This window comes from Rhinolophus sinicus, chromosome 17, assembly GCF_057876585.1.
Source record: "Rhinolophus sinicus isolate RSI-liver-muscle chromosome 17, RSI-T2T, whole genome shotgun sequence".
NCBI lineage: Eukaryota > Metazoa > Chordata > Mammalia > Chiroptera > Rhinolophidae > Rhinolophus > Rhinolophus sinicus.
In genome coordinates, this window is record NC_142517.1 from 93,158,533 (window position 1) to 93,179,868 (window position 21,336).

General features: G+C 42.5%; 1 protein-coding gene across 1 annotated transcript; it reads right to left on the minus strand.

Annotated features, from left to right (window-relative positions):
- Positions 1–9,688: 9,688 nt before the first annotated feature.
- On the minus strand, positions 9,689–15,066 carry LOC148754825 (spermatogenesis-associated protein 31D1-like). Its single transcript, XM_088794359.1, has 4 exons — positions 15,002–15,066; positions 14,374–14,434; positions 10,990–13,438; positions 9,689–9,966 (listed from the first exon to the last, which is right to left on the minus strand). Exons 1-4 carry the CDS (start codon positions 15,064–15,066, stop codon positions 9,689–9,691), a joined length of 2,853 nt encoding a protein of 950 aa, XP_088650485.1.
- Between the last annotated feature and the right edge of the window lie 6,270 nt (positions 15,067–21,336).

The following is a 21,336-nucleotide window of genomic DNA, read 5'->3' on the forward strand; positions in this document are numbered from 1 at the left end:
ACCAGACAAATATGAATTCATCAAAATAACTTAGTTAACGAATATTTTTTTGAAAATGAATAAATTACTCAATAGATACTTAAAACAATACCTGGCCCATATTAACAGTGCAGTATTTATTATCAATTATTTATAATATTTGAACCTGCAGAGTGTTGTTGTTTTTTATGTCTGCATTTGTGTTTTCTTCATGTGCTCAAACTTTTAAAAAGAGGTACAAGGTGTGACAATTAAGTTCGCGAACTTGTTGCAACGATGTTACTAACCTTTTTTGATATCAGAGAGATTATTCATCAGGAATTTGTACCAATTGGACAAACAGTAAACCAAGTTTGCTATTTGGAACTGTTGAAAAGGCTGTGTGAAAAAGTTAGATAACTTGAACTTTTTGTAAACAATTCATGGCTCTTGCATCACAACAATGCACCCGCTCACACGGCACTGTCTCTGAGGGAGTTTTTAGCCAGTAAACAAATCACTGTACTGGAACACTCTCCCTACTCACCTGACCTGGCCCCCAATGACTTCTTTCTTTACCTGAAGATAAAGGAAATATGGAAAGGAAGATATTTTTGTGACATTCAGGACATCAAGATTAATACGACAACTGTTGTGATGGCCATTCCAGAAAAAGAGTTCCAAAATTGCTTTGAAGGGTGGACTAGCTGCTGTCATTGGTGCATAGCTTCCCAAGGGGAGTACTTCAAAGGTGACCATAGTAATATTCAGCAGTGAGGTATGAGCCCTGTTTCTAGGATGAGTTCGCAAACTTATTGTGTGATCTCGTGTGTGTGTGTGTGTGTGTGTGTGTGTGTGTGTGTGTGTTGTCTCAAAGTACCACTGTACAAAATAGTAATAACAAAGAAAAAAGAGAGAACTTTATGGTATAAAAGTCTGGCAGACAACACCTTAATCAAATGCTTCAATTGAACATCATTAGTAATGAGATTCAAGAAAATCCTGCAGGATGAAATAAAACGTGAGCCTCACGTGTGTGCTAATCCTACCAAACTCATATAACCTAAAACTAGACATGAGGAAATGTCAAACAAACCCACATTTAAAGACATGCCACACATAGCTAGGTTATTATATTTAACATTTAGGAAAATCAAGCATCAACTGAGGTACTGTTAAAGACTAAAAGATACTACCTTTTGCTACACAACTTTTCCATGACTTTTTTTACCACGTGCGTTTATTTCCTATTCAAAAAGTTTATTCATTGAAAACTAAATAAGTAAATAGGTGTCTTAAAAATGTGAACCTTCTGACCTGCAAGAGTGTGATCCATTTCTTAGAACATACTCTAGAGAAGCACTTGAACGTATGCACAGGGAGGCAGGTAGAAAGATGTTCACAGCAGCATTGTCTGTAATAATGAGAAGTAGGACACAGACATGCAGCAATCTGAGCGGGCTGACTATCCATTTACAGAAATACTATACAGCGGTTAAAAGGCATCAGAGGCATCTATATGTGCTGCTATAGGTAGGTGGACAGGATATCTGTGGAACACGAGAAACATGCTGCAGACAATGTGCACAATATGATACCGTTTTATGTAAAATCAATACATGAACCATACATAGTCCAGGTCAATGCACAGCACAGAATATATCCCAAACAGATATAGTGATCATAGTGTTTACCTCCTAGAAAGGCATGATCACCTTTATTTTTACCTTTATTTTGTAATTGTTTTAATTTTTCAATTACAGTTGACATACAGTATTATATTAGCTCCAGGTGTATAACATAGTGGTTAGACATCTATATACCTTAGGAAGTGATCACCCTGATAAGTCTAGTACCTACTTGACACCATTCGTAGTTATTACAATAGTATTGACTATATTCGCTACGCTGTACTTTACATCCCTGTGATTAGTTTTATAACTTCCAATTCGTACTTCTTAATCCCTTTCCCTTTTTTCACTCACCCCACTCCCAAGCCCCTCCCATCTAGCAACCAATAATTTGTTCTCTGTATCTGAGTTGTTTCTGTTTTGTTTGTTTATTTATTTGGTTTTGATTTCATATCTATGTGAAATCATACGATATTTGTCTTTATCTGTCTGACTTATCATATCCTGTAGGTTCATCCATGTTGTTGCAAATGGAAAGATTTTATTCTATTTTAGGGGGTATAATATTCTATTATATATATATATATATATATATATATATATATATATCTTCCTTATCTATTCCTCTATCCATGGACACTTAGGTTGCTTTCATATCTTAGCAATTGTAAATAATTCTGCAATAAACATAGGGCAGCATATTTATTTTTGAATTAGTGTTTGTATTTTCCATATTAGTGTTTATCCATATTTTCTATGGATAAACACCCAGAAGTGGAATATCTGAGTCATATGGTAGTTCTATTTTTAACTTTTTGAGGAATCTCCATACTGTTTTCCATAGTGGATACCCGAATTTATATCCCACCAACTTTTCACAAATGTTCCCCTTTCTCCACATTGCTGCCAACACTTAATTTGTTGACTTTTTCATAATAGCCATTCTAACAGATGTGAGTTGATATCTCATTATGGTATCAATTTGCATTTCCCTGATGATCAGTAATGGCGAACATCTTTTCATATGTCTGTTAGTCATCTATATATGTCTGGTATATTTAATCTTAATGGAAAAGTTTTAATTTTGACTCAGATAATGTGAACACATATTATTTAGCATAATTAAAAATTATACTCAAAAATAGGTCTCCTGATCTAAAAGATCTTACAATTTATTTTGCGGGCATGTAGTGAACGATGAGAACTTTACGATTGCTCTGCCCAGCATATCTGTCCATCTCATTATGGAGAAGATGACAGGCTATGCGGGAAGTGAAGAGGGAGGAGCACAGAATGGCTCTTGTGTCCAGGTGCTGCTACTGATACTGGGGAGATAAGAGGAAGAGACGGTTGAGGGCAGAACAGATAATTGGTTACATTTGGGAGATTGTGTGTTGAGAATGTTTAGAAAGTATTTGGTTTTGTTGGCTTGAAACTCAGGACTAGGCCTTAAATAGCTAAACACAGGGTGGATAACTTGTCTAAGGAGGACTGGAGAGAGAGGAGTATATTCAGCCCACGACAAAATCCTGACTTCAGTAGACATCTAGGAAAAGCTTTATGGTGTTTGGCAAATATGGTAAGCAAAATATTGAAATTTTAAAAAAAATTAGATATCTCATTGTGGTTTTGATTTGCATTTCTCTGATGATTAGTGATGTTGAGCATTTTTTCATATGTCTATTTGCCATTTGTATGTTCTCTTTGGAGAAATGTCTCTTCAAGTCCTCTGCCCATTTTTCAATTGGGTTGTTTGTTTTTTTGTTGTTGAGTTGCATGAGTTCCTTGTATATTCTGGATACTAGCCCCTTATCGGAGGCACTGTTTGCAAATATCTTCTCCCATTCAGTTGGTGGCCTCTTTATTTTGTCAATGGTTTCTTTTGCTGTGCAGAAGCTTTTAAGTTTCATATAGTCCCATTCGTTTATTTTAGCTTTTACTTCCATTGCCTTTGGAGTCAAGTTCATAAAATGCTCTTTGAACCCAAGGTCCATAAGTTTAGTACCTATGTTTTCTTCTATGCAGTTTATTGTGTCAGGTCTTATGCTTAAGTCTTTGATCCATTTTGAATTAACTTTGGTACATGGTGACAAATAGCAGTCCAGTTTCATTCTTTTGCATGTGACTATCCAATTCTCCCAGCGCCATTTATTGAAGAGGCTGTCTTTGCTCCATTGTATGTTTTTAGCTTCTTTGTCAAAAATTATCTGTCCATATTTATGTGGTTTTATTTCTGGGTTCTCAATTCTATTCCATTGGTCTATGTGTCTGTTTTTCTGCCAATACCATGCTGTTTTGATTATTGTGGCCCTGTAGTACAAACCAAAGTCAGGAAGTATGATACCTCCATTATAGTTCTTTTTTCTTAAGATTGCTTTGGCTATTCGGGGTCTTTTGTGGTTCCAAACAAATCTGATGATTTTTTGTTCTATTTCTTTAAAATATGCCATTGGGATTTTGATGGGGATTGCATTGAATCTGTATATTGCCTCACCCCAGTCAGAATGGCTATCATCAACAAGGCAAATAGTAACAAATGTTGGAGAGGCTGTGGAGAAAAAGGAACCCTCATACACTGTTGGTGGGAATGCAGACTGCTGCAGCCGTTATGGAAGGCAGTGTGGAGGTTCCTCAAAGAATTATGAATAGAATTGCCATATGACCCAGCAATCCCTCTCCTGGGTATCTACCCAAAAAATCTGAAAACATTTAGAGATAAAGACACGTGTGCTCCAATGTTCATTGCAGCTTTGTTTACTGTGGCCAAGACATGGAAACAACCAAAATGTCCTTCGATAGATGAATGGATAAAGAAGTTGTGGTATATATACACAATGGAATACTATTCGGCGGTAAGAAAAGATGATATAGGAACATTTGTGACAACATGGATGGATCTTGAGAGAGTAATGCTGAGCGAAACAAGTCAGACAGAAAAAGCAGAGAACCATGTGATTTCACTGATATGTGGTATATAAACCAAAAACTACAAAAGAACAAGACAAACAAATGAGAAACAGAAACTCATAGACACAGACAATAGTTTAGTGGTTGCCAGAGGGTAAGAGGGGTGGGGGGTGGGGGGTGGGAGATGAGGGTAAAGGGGATCGAATATATGGTGATGGAAGGAGAACTGACTCTGGGTAATGAACACACAATGGGATTTATAGATGATGTAATACAGAATTGTACACCTGAAATCTATATAATTTTACTAACAATTGTCACCCCAATAAATTTAATTAAAAAAAAAATTAGAAACTAACCAAATGTCAAAAAAAGTAGAATGTAATATTCTACCAGTTCTAGGATGTCATCATTATAACAAAAATACAACGTAAAATTTGTGACAGGTAGTCAAAGCGGTACTTAGAGAAAAATTGATAGCACTGAATTCATCTATTGGGAAAGAAAGATTTATGATCTCTAGGGACTCTGGTTTACTTACCTGATTGATATCTGTGTTTCCAAAGTCCTGGCAAATGTGAAGTTCTGTTTAGGCAGCTCAGTGACAGAAGGAGGAGCCCCACCCCCACAGGAAGACAAGGATGGGGACACCTGGGAAGTGAGCTGGAGCTTGGTCACAGTGCAGAGAGGCTCCTCAGACAGAGGACATGGTGTGCATCATGGGAAGGGATTGCTGCCTCAGGCAGCTGTGCACTGACTGCACATTCTAGGCTAGAGTCCCAGGCCCACATCACAGACCTGAGGCACAGACACCAAAGGTTCTTGAGGGTTGGGAAGGGGACGCCTCAAGGGATATGAACCCCCATCCCTTCCGCCATCCTCCAGCCCAGCAGCCGGGTCCATCCCTCCAGGTCTCTTTAGCTCTCTCCAGCCAATGTCCATATCCGCCCATTCGCCATGCCACATATTGTATTTATCCCAGTGAAATTTTCTATTTATTCAGCCTGTTACCCAGATAATACCTGAGACCCTTTTACTGCCTGGTGAACTCCATTTGGACCCCACATCCTCTTTGAAAGCCTGCTGTGCCCGTGGATTTTTACTCCCAAATTCTACTCTGTCCTCAATGATAGCTTCCACTTCTCCATGATGTGTGTTTACCTGTATGAACCCAGGAATATACTCAGCAACAGCCCCATCCCCACATCCCCCACAAGAATCCACATTCACCAAAGAGCGTGAGAGCAGAGTGGCCTGCAGTGAGGAACAGAAAGCATGACACGGAGGGAGATGGGGACCTGGCAACCCCATGGTCCCACGGCCAATAACTTTGAAATCTTTAGTCATCTTTTCTCTCCCAACATCCCTTTCAGGCACTTCAGCCCCTTCTTCACATTGAGTGTCCCACCCTGCTATTCGCCTTTTCTTCTCTGTCCGGAAACCTGTCTTTCCATGAAAATAGTTCCATTATAGCTGTGCTGGCCCTCACTCCACAGGATCAAACTCATCGTGGTGTTTCATGCAGGGGGCTTCTCTTTAGCATAAATTCAAATGAGCACAATTGTAATTATATTTAGCAATACATTTTGGCTTTTTTGTATCACACTTTTGGTTACTCTGCCATGAAAAGATTTTTGGGTTTTTTTTTCCTATTCACTTTGTAGCATTTCACCAAAATTTCTATTGGACCTGCATACCTTTTTGTAATTTGTGGATTGTGTATGTATTTGTTTCATCTCCCCGTGCCAGCTGGTCACTTAACACTTATAACCCCTGCAGCTTCATTATTTAGATTAGACACTGCCTAGGTGAAGCCCTGGGTCATTTTCTCCTGTCTTTGCCTGCGTTCCCTCTCTGAGTCTGATGACTCAGTCTTGGCCCCAGACACCCACTCCTTTCCCTCCCCTATGAGGAAGGTTTTCCATAATGACAGCTCCTCCTTTGCCTTCTCCTGCGGCCTCCCCAGCTACACTGTTGTCCCCTCAGTAGGAAGGTGCACCTCAAGGCCAGCCCCTCTCCGTGCCATCCTGGGACAGCCAGAGGTGTGTCTGCTCAGAACAATCCCTCCACATAGCTCTGCATCTCTGGTCTTTTTTCAGCCAAGTCTGGTCCTCACTGTCCCTAAGGTCCCTAGGACTCATAATGGTGAAAACATCATTGAAAGTCTAAGTATGATAAGCTCCACCAAGACATTTCCAGGTGAGATGGGTGTAAAAATGACACATTGAATATATTTTCCAAAATGGCCTCGATATGAAAAGGAAAGTTGAGAAAATGATTTTGTTTAAAGGAGATTAAAAAACCCAGAACCGCTAAATGCAATATGTGATTCTAGACAGACTCTTGTAATAGAGGTTTATAAAAAGGTTACAATGGACATTACTCAATAAATTGCCAAAAATACTGTATGAATAGAAGATTAATTAAGCATTCTGACATTGCCACAGCAATTTCAAAATGCTGGAGAGCAGTCCTCACCTCCAAAAAGGTTTTTTTGTGTTTTTTTTTTAATTGTGCACAATATAAAAGAAACTCTAAATCGAAGATGTTTACAGCATGGAACCCTGATTTCTTTCTTACCTGGTGCAAGACGGTTGTCCATCTTCTGGGGTTCTGCGGTGTGAAATGCTTTGTCAGCAGTTTCTCTGCTCTGCGGGTCACTTACCACTCCTCCAGGGATTTCCATCTTTCCAAAACACGTTGATGTCTTTTGTCCTATCCTCACCCTTTCTTATCATTCTTAAGCACTTACTCTTTTAAATCCTTTACTTGTTTTAACAGCTTGATTGAAATTATACTACACACACCACACAATTCACCCATCTAAAGTGCATAATTCCATGTATGTTTTACATTCACAGACATGGGAATCATCACAGTCCAAGTTAAAATATTCATGGCTTCAAAAAGGAACCTCATGACCTTTAGCTACCATCCACCTCTTCCCTCCTCTCCCCAGGCCTAAGCAATCACTAACCTACTTTGTCTCTGTAGATTTCCTTATGTGGACATTTCATATGAATGGGATCATACGTGCTCATGTGTGACTGGCTGCATTCCCTTAGCATAATGTTTTCAAGGTTCATCCATTGTGTAGCATGTACTAGTACTTTTTTATTGCCAAAACATGTTACATCATGTGGATATACCATATTTATTTACCCGTTCATGAGTTGAAGTGCATTTGGGCTTTTTCCATCTTTTGACTCTAGGAATAGCACGGCTAAGAATATCAGTTTATAAGCTTTATGTGGACATCTTTTCATTTCTCTTGAATATATACTTAGAAGTGAAATTGCTGGGTCATATAACAAGTCTATGTTGAACATTGTGAGGAAGCACCAGGCGTTTTTGCCAATTGGCTGCACCATTTGTCACTCCACCAGCAGTGTCTGAGCATTCCACTTTCTCAGTGACACTTATGATTGGACTTTTTGATTCTAGACATTTGCGTGCGTGTGTGTGTAGTGCTATCTCGCAGTGATTTTGACTTTCATTTCCCTGATGGCTAATGATGTTGAGCATCTCTCTTCTAATCTATTACTTTGTGGCATTTTTGAAGTAGAAGAGATAAGTGTGTCTGATCTACTCCGTTTAATACAATAGTTCATTGTAATGTGTGACAGGAAAGACTTTTCTTCTAAATATTTGGATACACATATAGAAATAACAAGTCCTATCTACTTGTATAGATTTCTTCTTCTATACTTTTCCATGTTAGTGTAGTTACTGTGTGATTAAGGGACAGCAATATTGTTGCACTGGGTTTGCTCCATAAGACTACTTATTGGGGGGCCCTGAGGGAAAATTCACTGAAATGACCACTTGGGGTTCAATATAAGGCAGAACAGGACCGATTGCCAAAGCATCTAGGAGCTCCATGCTTTTCCGTCACCAGTGCTGTTTATATCTGTGGTGTACAGTGTATTCCACAGGTGACAAATATCAAAGGAATGTAAGAACTTTGACATGGGCACCGAGCATTTGATTGAGTGAATGGCAAGATGCTTTGATGGACTTTTTTCCCTTTACTCTAGTGTGAAAAAGGGGACATATCACACATGCAGGTGATAATTAGGAAAGTTGGGTGAGGGTATGTGGGACAATATATTGATCTATCTGCTCTCGTGCATGTTTAAACATAAGCTCCATTTGTTTTCTTCACATGCAAGCAAGCATAGGATGATTATTTGTGGAATGAATGCTCTCCAGATAGTTCTAAGCTGAACTGATTTAGCTACAATTAGAATTGAATGTGGGATTTAATCCAGTATTGATCAGTTACTTTTAGGAAGGTATTTCAGGAATAAAACAGCTGAAATATTGCCAAACAGGACAATCATGTGGAAATGGAAGGGGTCCATTTAGAGTGTCGCTTTTAAAGTGTTGGTTATCCAAGAGACTATCTAATCTACCTGTGACAGGGAGGAAAACAAGACCTTGCATTGACAGGTATTGACAGGGCATAAGTGGGAAAATGAAAGAAGTAGAGTTTAAAAATTAACAAGGGCCAGATACGCTGGAAGGATAGGGGGATGAGACCAAAGCAGGAATGTATTCTGTACTATTCCAGATGGCAGAGGTCTTCCTGGTAACAAGCTCTATTGTGTGGAAGCAACTGCGCTGGAATGAAAGTAAAGGACCCTAAGAGGGGAAGATGTAAGATCTGGGAGGCTGAGTTATTGCTGCTCCGTCCACATGGATGTCAGAGCCTCCACTGACTTTCAACCCTTCATGCTCCTGCCATGGGCCCCAACCCACCTTGGCCTTCCCAGGGCCTCCACAAAATCGACACTTGTTTTCTGTTCCCCCACGCTTCGGATATTGCATGCTCAATGGCATAACTTGTGACATGAACATTCAAATGTGGTATTGATAGAGGGATGTGGTGAACATCGGTTTTTGTTGTTGTTGTTTTGTCTTTTTTGTTTGTTTTTGCTGTTGTCCTTACAGGATTCATATATCTTGACCGGAAAATGACTTCAAGGGCGCTCTGGGAACTCATACCATGTTTGAGTCCTGGTCTGTACAACTGGAGCTTCCTTCCCTTCAGACCCTGTTGTAAGGGTGTGTATGCGTGCAGTCTTGGCTAATGAAAACATTCCATGGAGGTCCATGGTCAGCCCCCAAATATCTGTAACCCTGAGTCTCACCTCTGGTTCATGAGGTATAGAAGTTTTTGGAGAGATGGATTAGGGCTCCATCAGGGCCATCAGGATGAAAGGGGATAGGTCCACGCTGAGAGCCGAATGGCACTTGCTAAGGACAAGATCTTGTATATTTCCCTGAAGCATGGCTGGAGGGAAGGCACCATGATCACCTTCCCCAAACACAGGGACGCCAAAACTGATGACTTCCCCACAAACATCGTTTTCCCTCTCAAACAAGAGCCTCGTGCCTGTTTGGTCTAAGGCATCGGCATGCTGTGTGGGGCTCTGAGCAGCCTCAAGCAGGTGGAGTTTGGAGCAGACTGAAGAAGCGGGGAGCCAGGCAGGGTCACAGTGCAGGGAGGATGGGGCATAAACCTTTGTTCCACCGCGAGGTCACTCTTTCCCCTGTCCCTTTCTTCTTATTCTCCCACTCACTCTAGGGCATCTTTTCCTTACTTTCAGCTTTATTTTACCCTGGAAGGTAGGTGGCTCCCTGGTCAACATTCCTACCACTGAGAGTTAAGTGATGCTATTGTTTGCAAAAAGAAAAAAAAGAAAGAAAAAAAATGTCATCAATCTGACAGCCCAGAGAAATACCTAGGTTGGAAACCATACTGCCACGGTGATATTCCAGGAGGGAAATGTCAGTATAAAATTTAAAGGATGCTTCCCCAACACATTAACATGAGCCATGAGACAGACTTGTAAGCAGCATCGGTGCTGTTCCTAGACCCGACCCCAACCAGCCCAGGAACCACTGGACAACGTCCGCCCCAAACACACCCACTGAGGATTCACCCTCCTTGGGATCCTCACCACTGACTCTCCATAATGATGAAGCCACTGTTTCTTCTTCACTGATACTTTCTGAAAATGTACCTGTCCCTGACCTTCTTCAGATATAGAAGACCTGTCTTCCCCACCGCCCTAAAGGATTTAAAGCATTCCAGGAAGGGGAAGGTGTGGGCTGCTATCCATGGTCACTAAGACTAAGCTAAGAGGCAGGAGACACAGCCCATCTCCTCACACTGCACCAGGGACAAAAGGGGCTTATGGGAACTTGCTGTCTATTTCTAGGCTAGAGCTGCAGGGGACTGGTCACCTTTCAGAAGCCAAAGGAAGCAAACGATAAGGGCTGAACTAAGTCCTTCCTTTCCCTAAGCACAAGCCCTGAGTGACCCCAAACTCATGTCCCCCACACAGCAAACATCAAAAACATCACTGTTACTAGACAGACATTTATTACGAAGAATGAACACGCATCCCAAGGGAGGAATTACTTGGGGGTGGGAAAATGTTTCCCCTGGAAATTGAGGAACTGGTTTGGTGTGAAAATTATAGACATGTCTCCGAAAGCTGTGCCTTCGGCACTGGTGAGACAGAAGCCGAAGGCTCCAGGCCAGCTCGACGCCTGCAGGTGGGGTTTGGATGGGCTGCAGTCTCCCTGTGAGGCCTGGATTGTGGGTGCTTCTGATGGAATAGCCGCTGCATAAATGCTGCAAATGTCTGGGGTTGTCTGTTCTTGTGTCTTTTCTGTTGAATACTTGGAGAAGTCTGGCCCGAACAGACAGCTTCTTCCTGGCATGAATTCTTATTTGCCACTTTACAGCAGGGAGCCCTGGAGTTGAGAGGAGGCCCCTGAGGGGACCATGCCGGGGCCCCTACTTCTGCCGCCTGCTGAGCTTTCCCAAATTTCGCTGGGGAGGGAAGGGGCTCTTGGGGGCAGGGCATGTCTGCTGAATGGCAACACCCCAGCTTCTCCCGTAGGTACCACCCGATGCCTCTCCTGACTTTCTTATCTCTGGTCATCCCAGGCAAGACATATCTACCTTGATCTGGGCCTCTGCTCTGGGCACATGATATGGGGCTGCCCGTGGCCTGGGGATTTTCTTGCATTTTGCCTTCTCTGTTAGGTTGTAGACAAGGAAACAAGCATTTTATTTGCTTCCTGAATGGGATTTCAGGAGCAGACTGCCCCTTCTGTGACGTGGTCTGGGATGATTTGCTTCCCAGCACCTCCTCTAATGCCACGTCCTGAACCTTCTTACTACGCCCCAAACATCGAATTTGGGACGTTCCCAACCCTGGATCGCCTCCACCGAGCACTTCTGATGGGGGGCCTTGGGGACTCAGTCTCTTTTGAGCAGGTAGAATCTTCTTCGTATACCACCTGAAGACCCGCCTAAGTCCGCGAGGCTCCTGCCGCTGCTCCATCCTGACTCCTCGGTCCTCCACATGGACAGGCAGCCCCTGGGAAGCTCCCCCATCCACACTGGAGACACCCTCAGTATGAGTCAGGAGGGCTTCGTCTGTCAAGCTGTCTGATAGACTCACCCCGGGACCATCCAGTTCCTCCTCAGAGCCATACATGAGATCTTCATCTGAAGAGCTGTCTGAGTCACCCAGAACAGGATCTTCGGGGCCATTCTCTAGGCTGTTTCCCTTATCCTTCCCCGTATCTTCTGCTAGATGTTGCATTTCTGAGCCCCTCTCACAAAAGCTTCTGGGTGGGCTCCATCCTAGATTTAGGGTTTTCCTGCTCTGACCTTTATAAACAGAGATGTATGACCATCCATAATTGCTCTCCGGCTCAGATAACTCTGACAAATCACTCAGAGGCCTCATGAGCGCCCGAGACTCATGGATTCTGCGGGGCAGGCCCCACTGGTGTTGGATGAGCTCCAGTCTATGGTGATGTTCTACAGTTTGGGAAAGCTCATTGCTCAGAGGAAATGCTCCATGAAGGATGGAGTTTGAAACCTGGGCCTGGGAGGGCCGGTGGTAAGCAGAGTTGGGACTGAAAGAACAAAAGTCCTCCTGAGAACCTTGGGCCACAGAGGGTAAACCCCACAGATGCTCTAGTTGGTGGCACAACAGACGCCATCCCAGATGTTGCATTATAGATGACGTGGGATCATCTGATTCGTTGTTGAGGTGATGGAAGTAGCCTCCACAGATGCCAATCTGGGGTATAGGACCAGATGGTACATTTGGGATTGTGCATTGAAGATGGACGAGATGTCGGATCTGACTGAGATGTAGGAGCTGGGATTGGGGCAGGGATTGAGGGAAGGGGTGAGGTTGCACCCCAGGCAAGGATGGAAGGAAGGCATTGGAAAGTCCTGGGTATAGCTGGCATGTGGGAACATTTGTGATTCTTCTGAAGGTAAAGTTTGATGAATAGTCACCCAAGACATGCACAGAAAAATGCAAGATCTCACTGGGCAAAGATGGAAAAACCCAGAAAAAACGGATACGTTTCTCCACCCAATGATCCTGCCAGGTCCTAGGACGTGAGGTCTGCTGATAGACATGCCATTCCACTGCTGTGCCTTTGTTTCTCCAAAACAGAAGGGCAACTAATGAGTCATGCTTAGCAGAAACTAAGTGTGACACTTTGCGTGAATAATTTAGGTGGTAGTCTGGCCTATGTTGTTTGAGGAACGATATACTTTGCTTCCCCTTTCCCTTCCACCTCAGGAAAGGACTCCTCTTTTGGACTTGTCTCTCAGATAAAGCCATGGTTTCTGGGCTGAGAAACATCAGTTGACCACATCCCATGAGGTTGGCTGCGGGATCTCCCGCAAAAGAGGCCTGTAAAGAATAGAGGGCAAGAAACTCTTGCTTGCAATCACATTGTGCCAAGCGGGAAGGGAATGGGTCCCTGGCATGAACTAGTCTACACCAGGAGAAATTTGCAAGAGACAGGCTGGAATGGTCAATGCCTGTGAATGTTGGGACAAAAGTGCACAATGCACCAGGGCTATCTGGAGATGCGGTCTCTGCATCAGGCTTCCATGGGATGGAAATTCACTTAGAGTGAATCACAGTGAAATTGTAGCCTGTTGGTGGTGAAGTACACAGCCCTTGTAGTACCTGATGACAAGCCAATGAACCAGTGGGATTCCTTGTCTGGGACAAATCTGGTAAGGGGTTGGTATCTTGGGGTGCGGGGGTCATTCAGAAAGGTGGTGTTCAGAGTCAGAGGGGCATCTGGTTGGAGAAGAGGAGCAGCTCTTAGAGTGCCATGTGGTGGGGCGACAAGGGGTTGGGGTGGGGAATGGGACACTGGGAATGCAGATTCCAAGGAGGAAAAGGCTGTGGTGGAAAAGAGTGACTCAGTGTTGAAGGTGAAGGAATGTCAGACAAGGGGGTCGTTGGATTAGGAGACAGATTTGGGGGTGACGGTGGGAAAAGGCTCAGGCAGAGGGGCTGGTATTATTTTCCTGGCAGGACTCCTGAGAAGGCGGCGGACAAAGGAAAGGATGACTCAATCACATAATCTGTGGAAGCCAAAGTGGACACTGAGGCAATAGCATCGTCCTGGGCCTCAGGGAATGGTAGACAATTGACCTCAGTGGTTGCATTATTGCTCACCTGACAGAATGGGTATGGACGTAAACACTGATGAAAGCAGGTGGTATCATGACGCCGGTGCAGGGGGCTGCAAGAGACAGGAGGTACAGAGCTACAGCCAGGACCAGAACAGAGAGGAGGCCCTAATGGCCCTGTGGGGGTGGGGCCACCTGAAAGAAGCCTGCTGCCCTTCACATTGCTCCACATCCCTGACTTCACAATACACCCAATAGCACTCACCCCAGGCCTTTATGCCCACCCCCGTTCCTATGGCTACTCCATCCCAAGACTATGGAAGGCTGCACTGAGTCCCTGGAATTGCACAGAACATGCTAAAGAGGGATCACCGAAGGGGAGGGAAGACTACTCACCTTTTGTGGGTTGAAATCAGCCGTGTTTTCTCCTCTCCTGTCCGCTGGTAAAGTCTCCAACCTGGGAAGACAGGAGAGTGAGTTATGTGGGATGAAGGTAGAAGCACAGGTAATATACAGGAGTCCCTCTATGGGAAACCATTGTGATATTAGACTGTGATGCCCCAAGAATCAGCTGATGAAGTGAAATGGTCCGTGTCAATATGAACAAGCTTTCCATGTGTCTGTTGCTTCATTTGTAAATTACATTCAAAAACATTATCTCATTTGATGCTCAAAACCAGTCTGTGAAGCACAGTGGTCAGTGGTTACATCAAAGAGGAATCTCATCACCCCAGAGGTCAAAGCACTTAAAGCCCAGAGACAGAAGTTCTGAGTGTCCATATCTATTGCACAATGTCCCCTGCTCAGGTCCATCACTGCGCATGCCCAGAGAGGGCAGAACAGGGGATCAGAGAAGTGACTAGGTCTCACTGCCTTCCCAGGAGCCTCTCCTCTGATGGCTCTGTTTTCAGACAGGGACTGTATCTAGCAACTAATGGCCTCAGAGGTCATGAACCAGGGACCTCATGGAAAGGACAGAAAGGGCCACCCTTGGAGAGCGCAGGTGAAAGAGGCAGAACCTTACCTTTCCGTGTCCCACCTTTCCTTCTTCTCTTGGCTCTGCCCCGGTGCTGAGAAGAAGAGAATCATTTCTGTCACCTTTCTCCATAGGAAACTTAGACTTTCATGATCCCAGAATCACATGATTCTATTTTAATTACTAGTACTTTGCGTTCCTTCCTTTGATCCATTTTTATGGGTTCAAAATGTTTTCAATTTTCCCTTCTTTGAAAACTCAAGGAAGGTTTTGTCTATGAGGTCCACACTTGGTATTCTCAGTCAGAAGTCCTCTGCTCAAGGAGGGCAGAGAATCTGAGGCCAACAGTCGCATCGCTGCTGCCTCAGATAGGACTCTGTAACGTGGGCAGAGCTCAGGCTCCAGCCTCTGCTCAGAGGCTCTCAGAGGCTCAGCGCTGCCCTCCTGATCAGCCCAACACAGAGGAAGGCTCTGTGGAGTAATGCCTGACATGGGAATATCACTCCTGATGAAGTGCCGGTGAACGCGCTTCTCCTGCAGAGATCCCAAACCCTCTGAATAACCCAAGCCAGGGCCAGGACATCGATGTTTGGGGTTTGATCCTGGAATCAGTCCTCTACCACACGCACATGGTCTGTGAGCTACCAAGGAAACAGTCCCAGCTGAATCTAAGCCCGGTCCTGCCTATTTTCCTAGAAGGATCTTCTATTCTCTCAGACTCCCCACTGCAGGTGTTACTCTCAGCCAGCCCTGCTCATTTTCAAGGGTGGGAGTAGAAATGGGCAAAACACTAAACAAAACCTGTTGGGCCTCCTCGGGGTTCCTTACCTTTGGGATGTTTTTGTTTTCCTGGACGGGTGGTAAAGGTGGAATCTCCACCAGGTAGCACAGGAACAGAAGGAGGGAACACAAACCCCACAGACAAGTGAGGAGAACCTGTAATGGGATAGAGCAGAAGCTCACACAAATTTCAAGAAGGCTATTCAGAAATGCAAACACTTTCCATTGTAGGAAATCCATTATCTGAATCGCCAAGCTGCCTGAGGCAACTGAGCTGTGACAGTGCAGACTCTTGACTTTATTGCCAAGCCTGCCTCCCAGACCATTGAAGAGTCACAAAGGCTTGTGACATAACCCATCTCCCACCCACCAGCAGATCCCTCCACCCATATTGGGCCTCTAGGTCCCTCTGCCCGCAGCTGCCATCCTATTCTCCAATCCATCTTTCATCATATATTTACCCTACAGAAACGTTCTCCTTGTTTCACCTGTAACCCAGATATGACCTGGGTCCCCCTTTACCGTGTGGAGAGCTTGACGTGGGCCTAACCATGTCCACTACCGTGGAAGTCTGAAATACTGCCTGGAATGTTTGCTTGTACCCAGACATTTACACTCAGGGTCACATGTATGTCCTCAAATCCATCTTTCCTATACAATGTTTTGCCGTTCGTGAACCCAGGTATATAACTTCAAATTTTGTTATACTTAGTTCTCTGAATGTTCAATAGCAAATTTTAGTTTATTTCAGTTAGCCTTTTCAATCAGAGGGGCTGCCTCAAATAATTAAAATGTATCATTCATTGTTCAACATTCACAAAACTGACTCAGTACAAGATAAATGTAAAGAATTAGACCTTCCAATGATCTTGGGGGTAATTAATGAAGGTTAAACTGCCCAAACACTTTCTGGACATGCTACACACACACACACACACACACACACACACACACACACACACACTCCCCACTATCACCATACAGGACCACACAGGACAGGTTTAGAATGCGAGGACCTACATGGACACATCGGTATCATTCATAGTCCATAGGTCACATGAGGGTTCGCTCTTGGTGTTGCACATTTATGGGTTTAGACAAATGTATAATGACACGTGTTTCCCCTTATAATCTCAAACAGAGAAAGTTCACTGCCCAGAAAATTTTCTGTTTTATGCCTATTCATACCCCCACCCTCCTTATTCTAGGGAAAACAGTGATGTCTTTACAGTCTCTAGAGTTTTGGTTTTCTAGAATGCCATGTAGCTGTTTTCACACAGATCATAGCCTTTTCAAATTGGCTTTTTTCTCTTAGTGATACACATTTCAGTTTCCTCCATATCTTTTCATGGCTTAATAGCTCATTTCTTTTTATTGCTGAATAATATTCCATTATCTGGTTGTATCACAGTTGCTTTATCCATTCACCCTGGACATTTTGGTTGCTTCCCAGTTTGGGCAACTATGAATGAATATCTTATAAATTTTATTTATTAAAAAAACATAAAAAAAACTTAGTGAGATATAATTCACATATTATACAATTTACATTTTAAAACTATACAATTCAATGGCTTTTAGTATAATCACAATGGTGTGCATCCATCACCACAATCAATTTTAGAACACGTTCCAGACTCAGAAAGACACTCTGCTCCCTTTAGCCTTCGCCCTTCAAACTTCTTACTTCCCCCCCACCCTAATGACCACTCACCTACTTTCTCTGTACTTTGGTGAATTCTGAACATTTCATACAATGGAATCATACAATATGTGGCCGTTTGCTAGTTGTACCCTCACTGATCAGTTCATGTAATAAACATACTGTGTGAAGGCAGAGCATCATATACGTATGTTTAATATGCTTTCGGTGAACGTACCTAAATAAGCATCAGTTGATTTTTGCAGGAAAACCTCAATGTTCAGAGAGGAAAGGAAGAGTTTACTCAGATGTGGGCTGGGGTGAGATGTACCCAACTGATCAAAGATGCAAAGCAGCAGAACCAGCAACAATAGGGAGACCTCAGCATCCCTAGGCCTGAACGGGGAATGGGAGGGAGGGATCGCCCAAGTCCAGAGAGAGATGGAGCTGAGCTTCTTGTGGACCTGCTGGTGCCTTGGACATCAGCAGGCAGGGTGTCCAAGCAGGGTGCCCAGCTGGTGCACCTGGTACACAGCTGGAACTGAGCAGGACAGAGACAGCTGAGATGCTCCCTGGGATAGGCCAACGGAAAGTATTCAGCCCATGCGTATTGTATATTTCAGTTTCTAAATTCTGGCAGATGTAAGTATAATTGAAATATAGAATCCTGAAATTACTTAAAACTGGCAATAAAGTAAAATTTCCCCAGAGTCTCTTGATGAAAACGGAATTATGTTCCTCAAGGAGAAAATATTAACCTCAGGCCAATGAAATCAGCCGTAAGTGTATAGAACATAGAATAACATTTGATAAAAATGATTCACCCAAACAAATCTGGAAATAAAAGTGCTGAAAATAAAAGCTAAAGAAGCAGTGATCCTATGTCAGATCACAAATGGAGCCCCGAGCCTCAGGCTCACGCCGCCCACACTGACCCGTCTGCATAGACCGTTAAAGTACCATCTCCTCTGACATCTTTGTGGAGACAGGTCCTCGTTGCTACATTTTCTGACATTTGCCGTCTAAAATCATGATGAAATTATCTCAATTCTTAGGGAAACCGTATGCTTTGTCCAGAATCCTTAGCATTTTTTAATTTAAAAATAACAATAATTTTATCAGAGACCAGAATACGCCCACATGCACAAAAGTAGTATAAAAGTTTTATGGAATATTACAAGCCTGTATTACCTACAATACACTCTAATGTTATCTATTCCATTTTGTTTCATTTTCTTACAGGTGTTTGCTGCAAGCACCACAATTATTTCATAATTCACTAATGGGTCAGAATCTGAGTTTGAGAATCACTCTTTCAAAAGTATACATTCCTCCACAAAAGACCCTGAATAGCCAAAACAATGCTAAGAAAAAAGAACGATGCTGGCGGTATCACACTCCCTGACTTCAGCGTATGCTAAAGGGTAACAATAATAAAAACAGTACGGTATTGGCAGAAAATCAGACACACAGACAAATGGAATAAAACTGAGTATGTAGAGATAAACCCACATGAATATGAGCAGATAATTTTTGACTAGGACACAAAAGCATACAATGGAGAAAAGACAGCCTCTTCAATAAACAATGCTGGGAGAATTGGATAGCCACGTGCAAAAGAATAAAATAGACTACTATCAGTCACCATGCACCAAAATTAACTCAAAATAAATCAAAGACCTAAACAGAAGACCTGAAACAAGAAACTGCATAGAAGAAAACAGGTACTAAACTTACGGACCTTGGGTTCAAAGAGTATTTTATGCATTTGACGGCAAAGGCAAAGGAAGTGAAAGCTAAAATGAATGAATGGGACTATATCAAACTGAAAAGCTCTGCACAGCAAAAGAAACCATCCACAGAATAAAGAGGCAACCAACCGAATGGGAGAGGATGTTGCAAACAACGCCTCCGATAAGTGACTAATATCCAAAACATATAAGGAATTCATACAATGCAACAAGTAAAAAACAATCCAATTAAAAAATGGGCAGAGGACCTGAATAGACATTCACCAAAGAGGACATACAAATGGCCAATAGACATATGAAAAATTGCTCAACATCACTATTCATCAGAGATATGCAAATAAAAACCACAATGAGATATCACCTCACCCCAGTAAGAATGGCGATCTTCAACAAGACAAATAGTAACAAGTGTTGGAGAGGCTGTGGAGAAAAAGGAACCCTCACACACTGTTGGTGGGAATGCAGATTGGTGCAGCTGCTATGGAAGGCAGTGTGGAGGTTCCTCAAAAAATTAAGACTACAATTACCATGTGACCCAGCCATCCCTCTCCTGGGTATCTACACAAAAAATCTCAAAACATTTATCAGTAAAGATTTATGTGCTCCAATGTTCATTGCAGCTTTATTTACAATGGCCAACACATGGAAACAATCAAAGTGTCCTTTGATAGATGATTGGATAAAGAAGATGTGGTATATATACACAATGGAATATTATTCGGCAGTTAGAAAAGATGAAATAGGACCATTTCCGACAACATGGATGGATCTTGAGATTATTATGCTAAGTGAAGAAAGTCAGCCAGAAATAGTCGAGAACCATATGACTTCACTGATATGTGGAATATAAAACTGAAAACAAAAAAAGAAGAAGACAAACAAATGAAGAAACAAGAACTCATAGACACAGGCAATAGTTTAGTGGTTACCAGAGGGTAAGGTGGGCAGGGGTGGTAGATGAGGATAAAGGGGATAAAATATAGGGTGATGGAAAGAGAACTGACTCTGGGTGGTAAATACACAATATGATATATAGATTATGTGTTACAGAGTTGTACACCTGAAACGTATGTAATGTTACTAATCATTGTCAACCCAATAAATTTTAATGAAAGACATTTTTATAAAAATAAAAATAAAAAATGATGGAGACATCTAAAAGGACCCAGAAAGAAGTTTAAACAGACTCCCACTGTCTAGACCTGTGACAATATGAACATAAAAATAAATATTGATTACAGACTATAATTAACAAAATAAAATATAATACCATGTGCTGACCGGAATAAAAATGAATGAATGATTGAAAGCTTTCATGAATAAAAACACACACACACACACACACACACACACACACACACAGAGACGCACACATGGTGTGACAATTAAGTTCGCGAACTTGTTGCAACAGTGTTGCTAACCTTTTTGGATATCAGAGGGATTATTTATTAAGAATTTATACACACTAGACAAACAGTTAACCAACTATACTGTTTGGAAATGCTGAAAAGGCTGCCTGGAAAATTTAGATGACCTGAACTTTTTTCCAACAATCCATGCCTCTTGCATCACGATAATTCACCAGCTCACACGGCACTGTCTGTGAGGGAGGTTTTAGCCAGTAAACAAATAAGTGTATTGGAAGAGCTCCCTACTCACCTGGTCTGGCCCCCAATGACTGTTTTCTTTACCCAAAGATAAAGAAAATGTTGAAAGGAAGACATTTTGATGACATTCAGGATATCATGGATAATACGATGACAGCTCTGATGGCGATTCCAGAAAAAGAGTTCCAAAATTGCTTTGAAGGGTGGACTAGACACTGGCATCAGTGCATAGCTTCCTAAGGGGAGTACTTCGAAGGTCATCATAATGACGATATTCAGCAATGAGGGCTGTGGCACATTTTCTATGATGAGATCGTGAGCTTAATTGTGTGACCTCGTGTGTGTGTGTGTGTGTGTGTGTGTGTGTGTGTGTGTGTTCTCTCAAAGTTCCACAAATAGTAATAACAAAGAAAACAAGACAACTTTACAGTATAAAGTTCTGGCAGACAACACTTTAATCAAATGCTTAAATTGAACATCGTTAATAATGGGGTGAATGAAAATCATGAAGGATAAAATAAAAAGTCAGCTCACTTGTGTGCTAATCCTACCAAAGACATATAACCTAAAACTAAGCATGAGGAAACAACAAACAAACCCAAA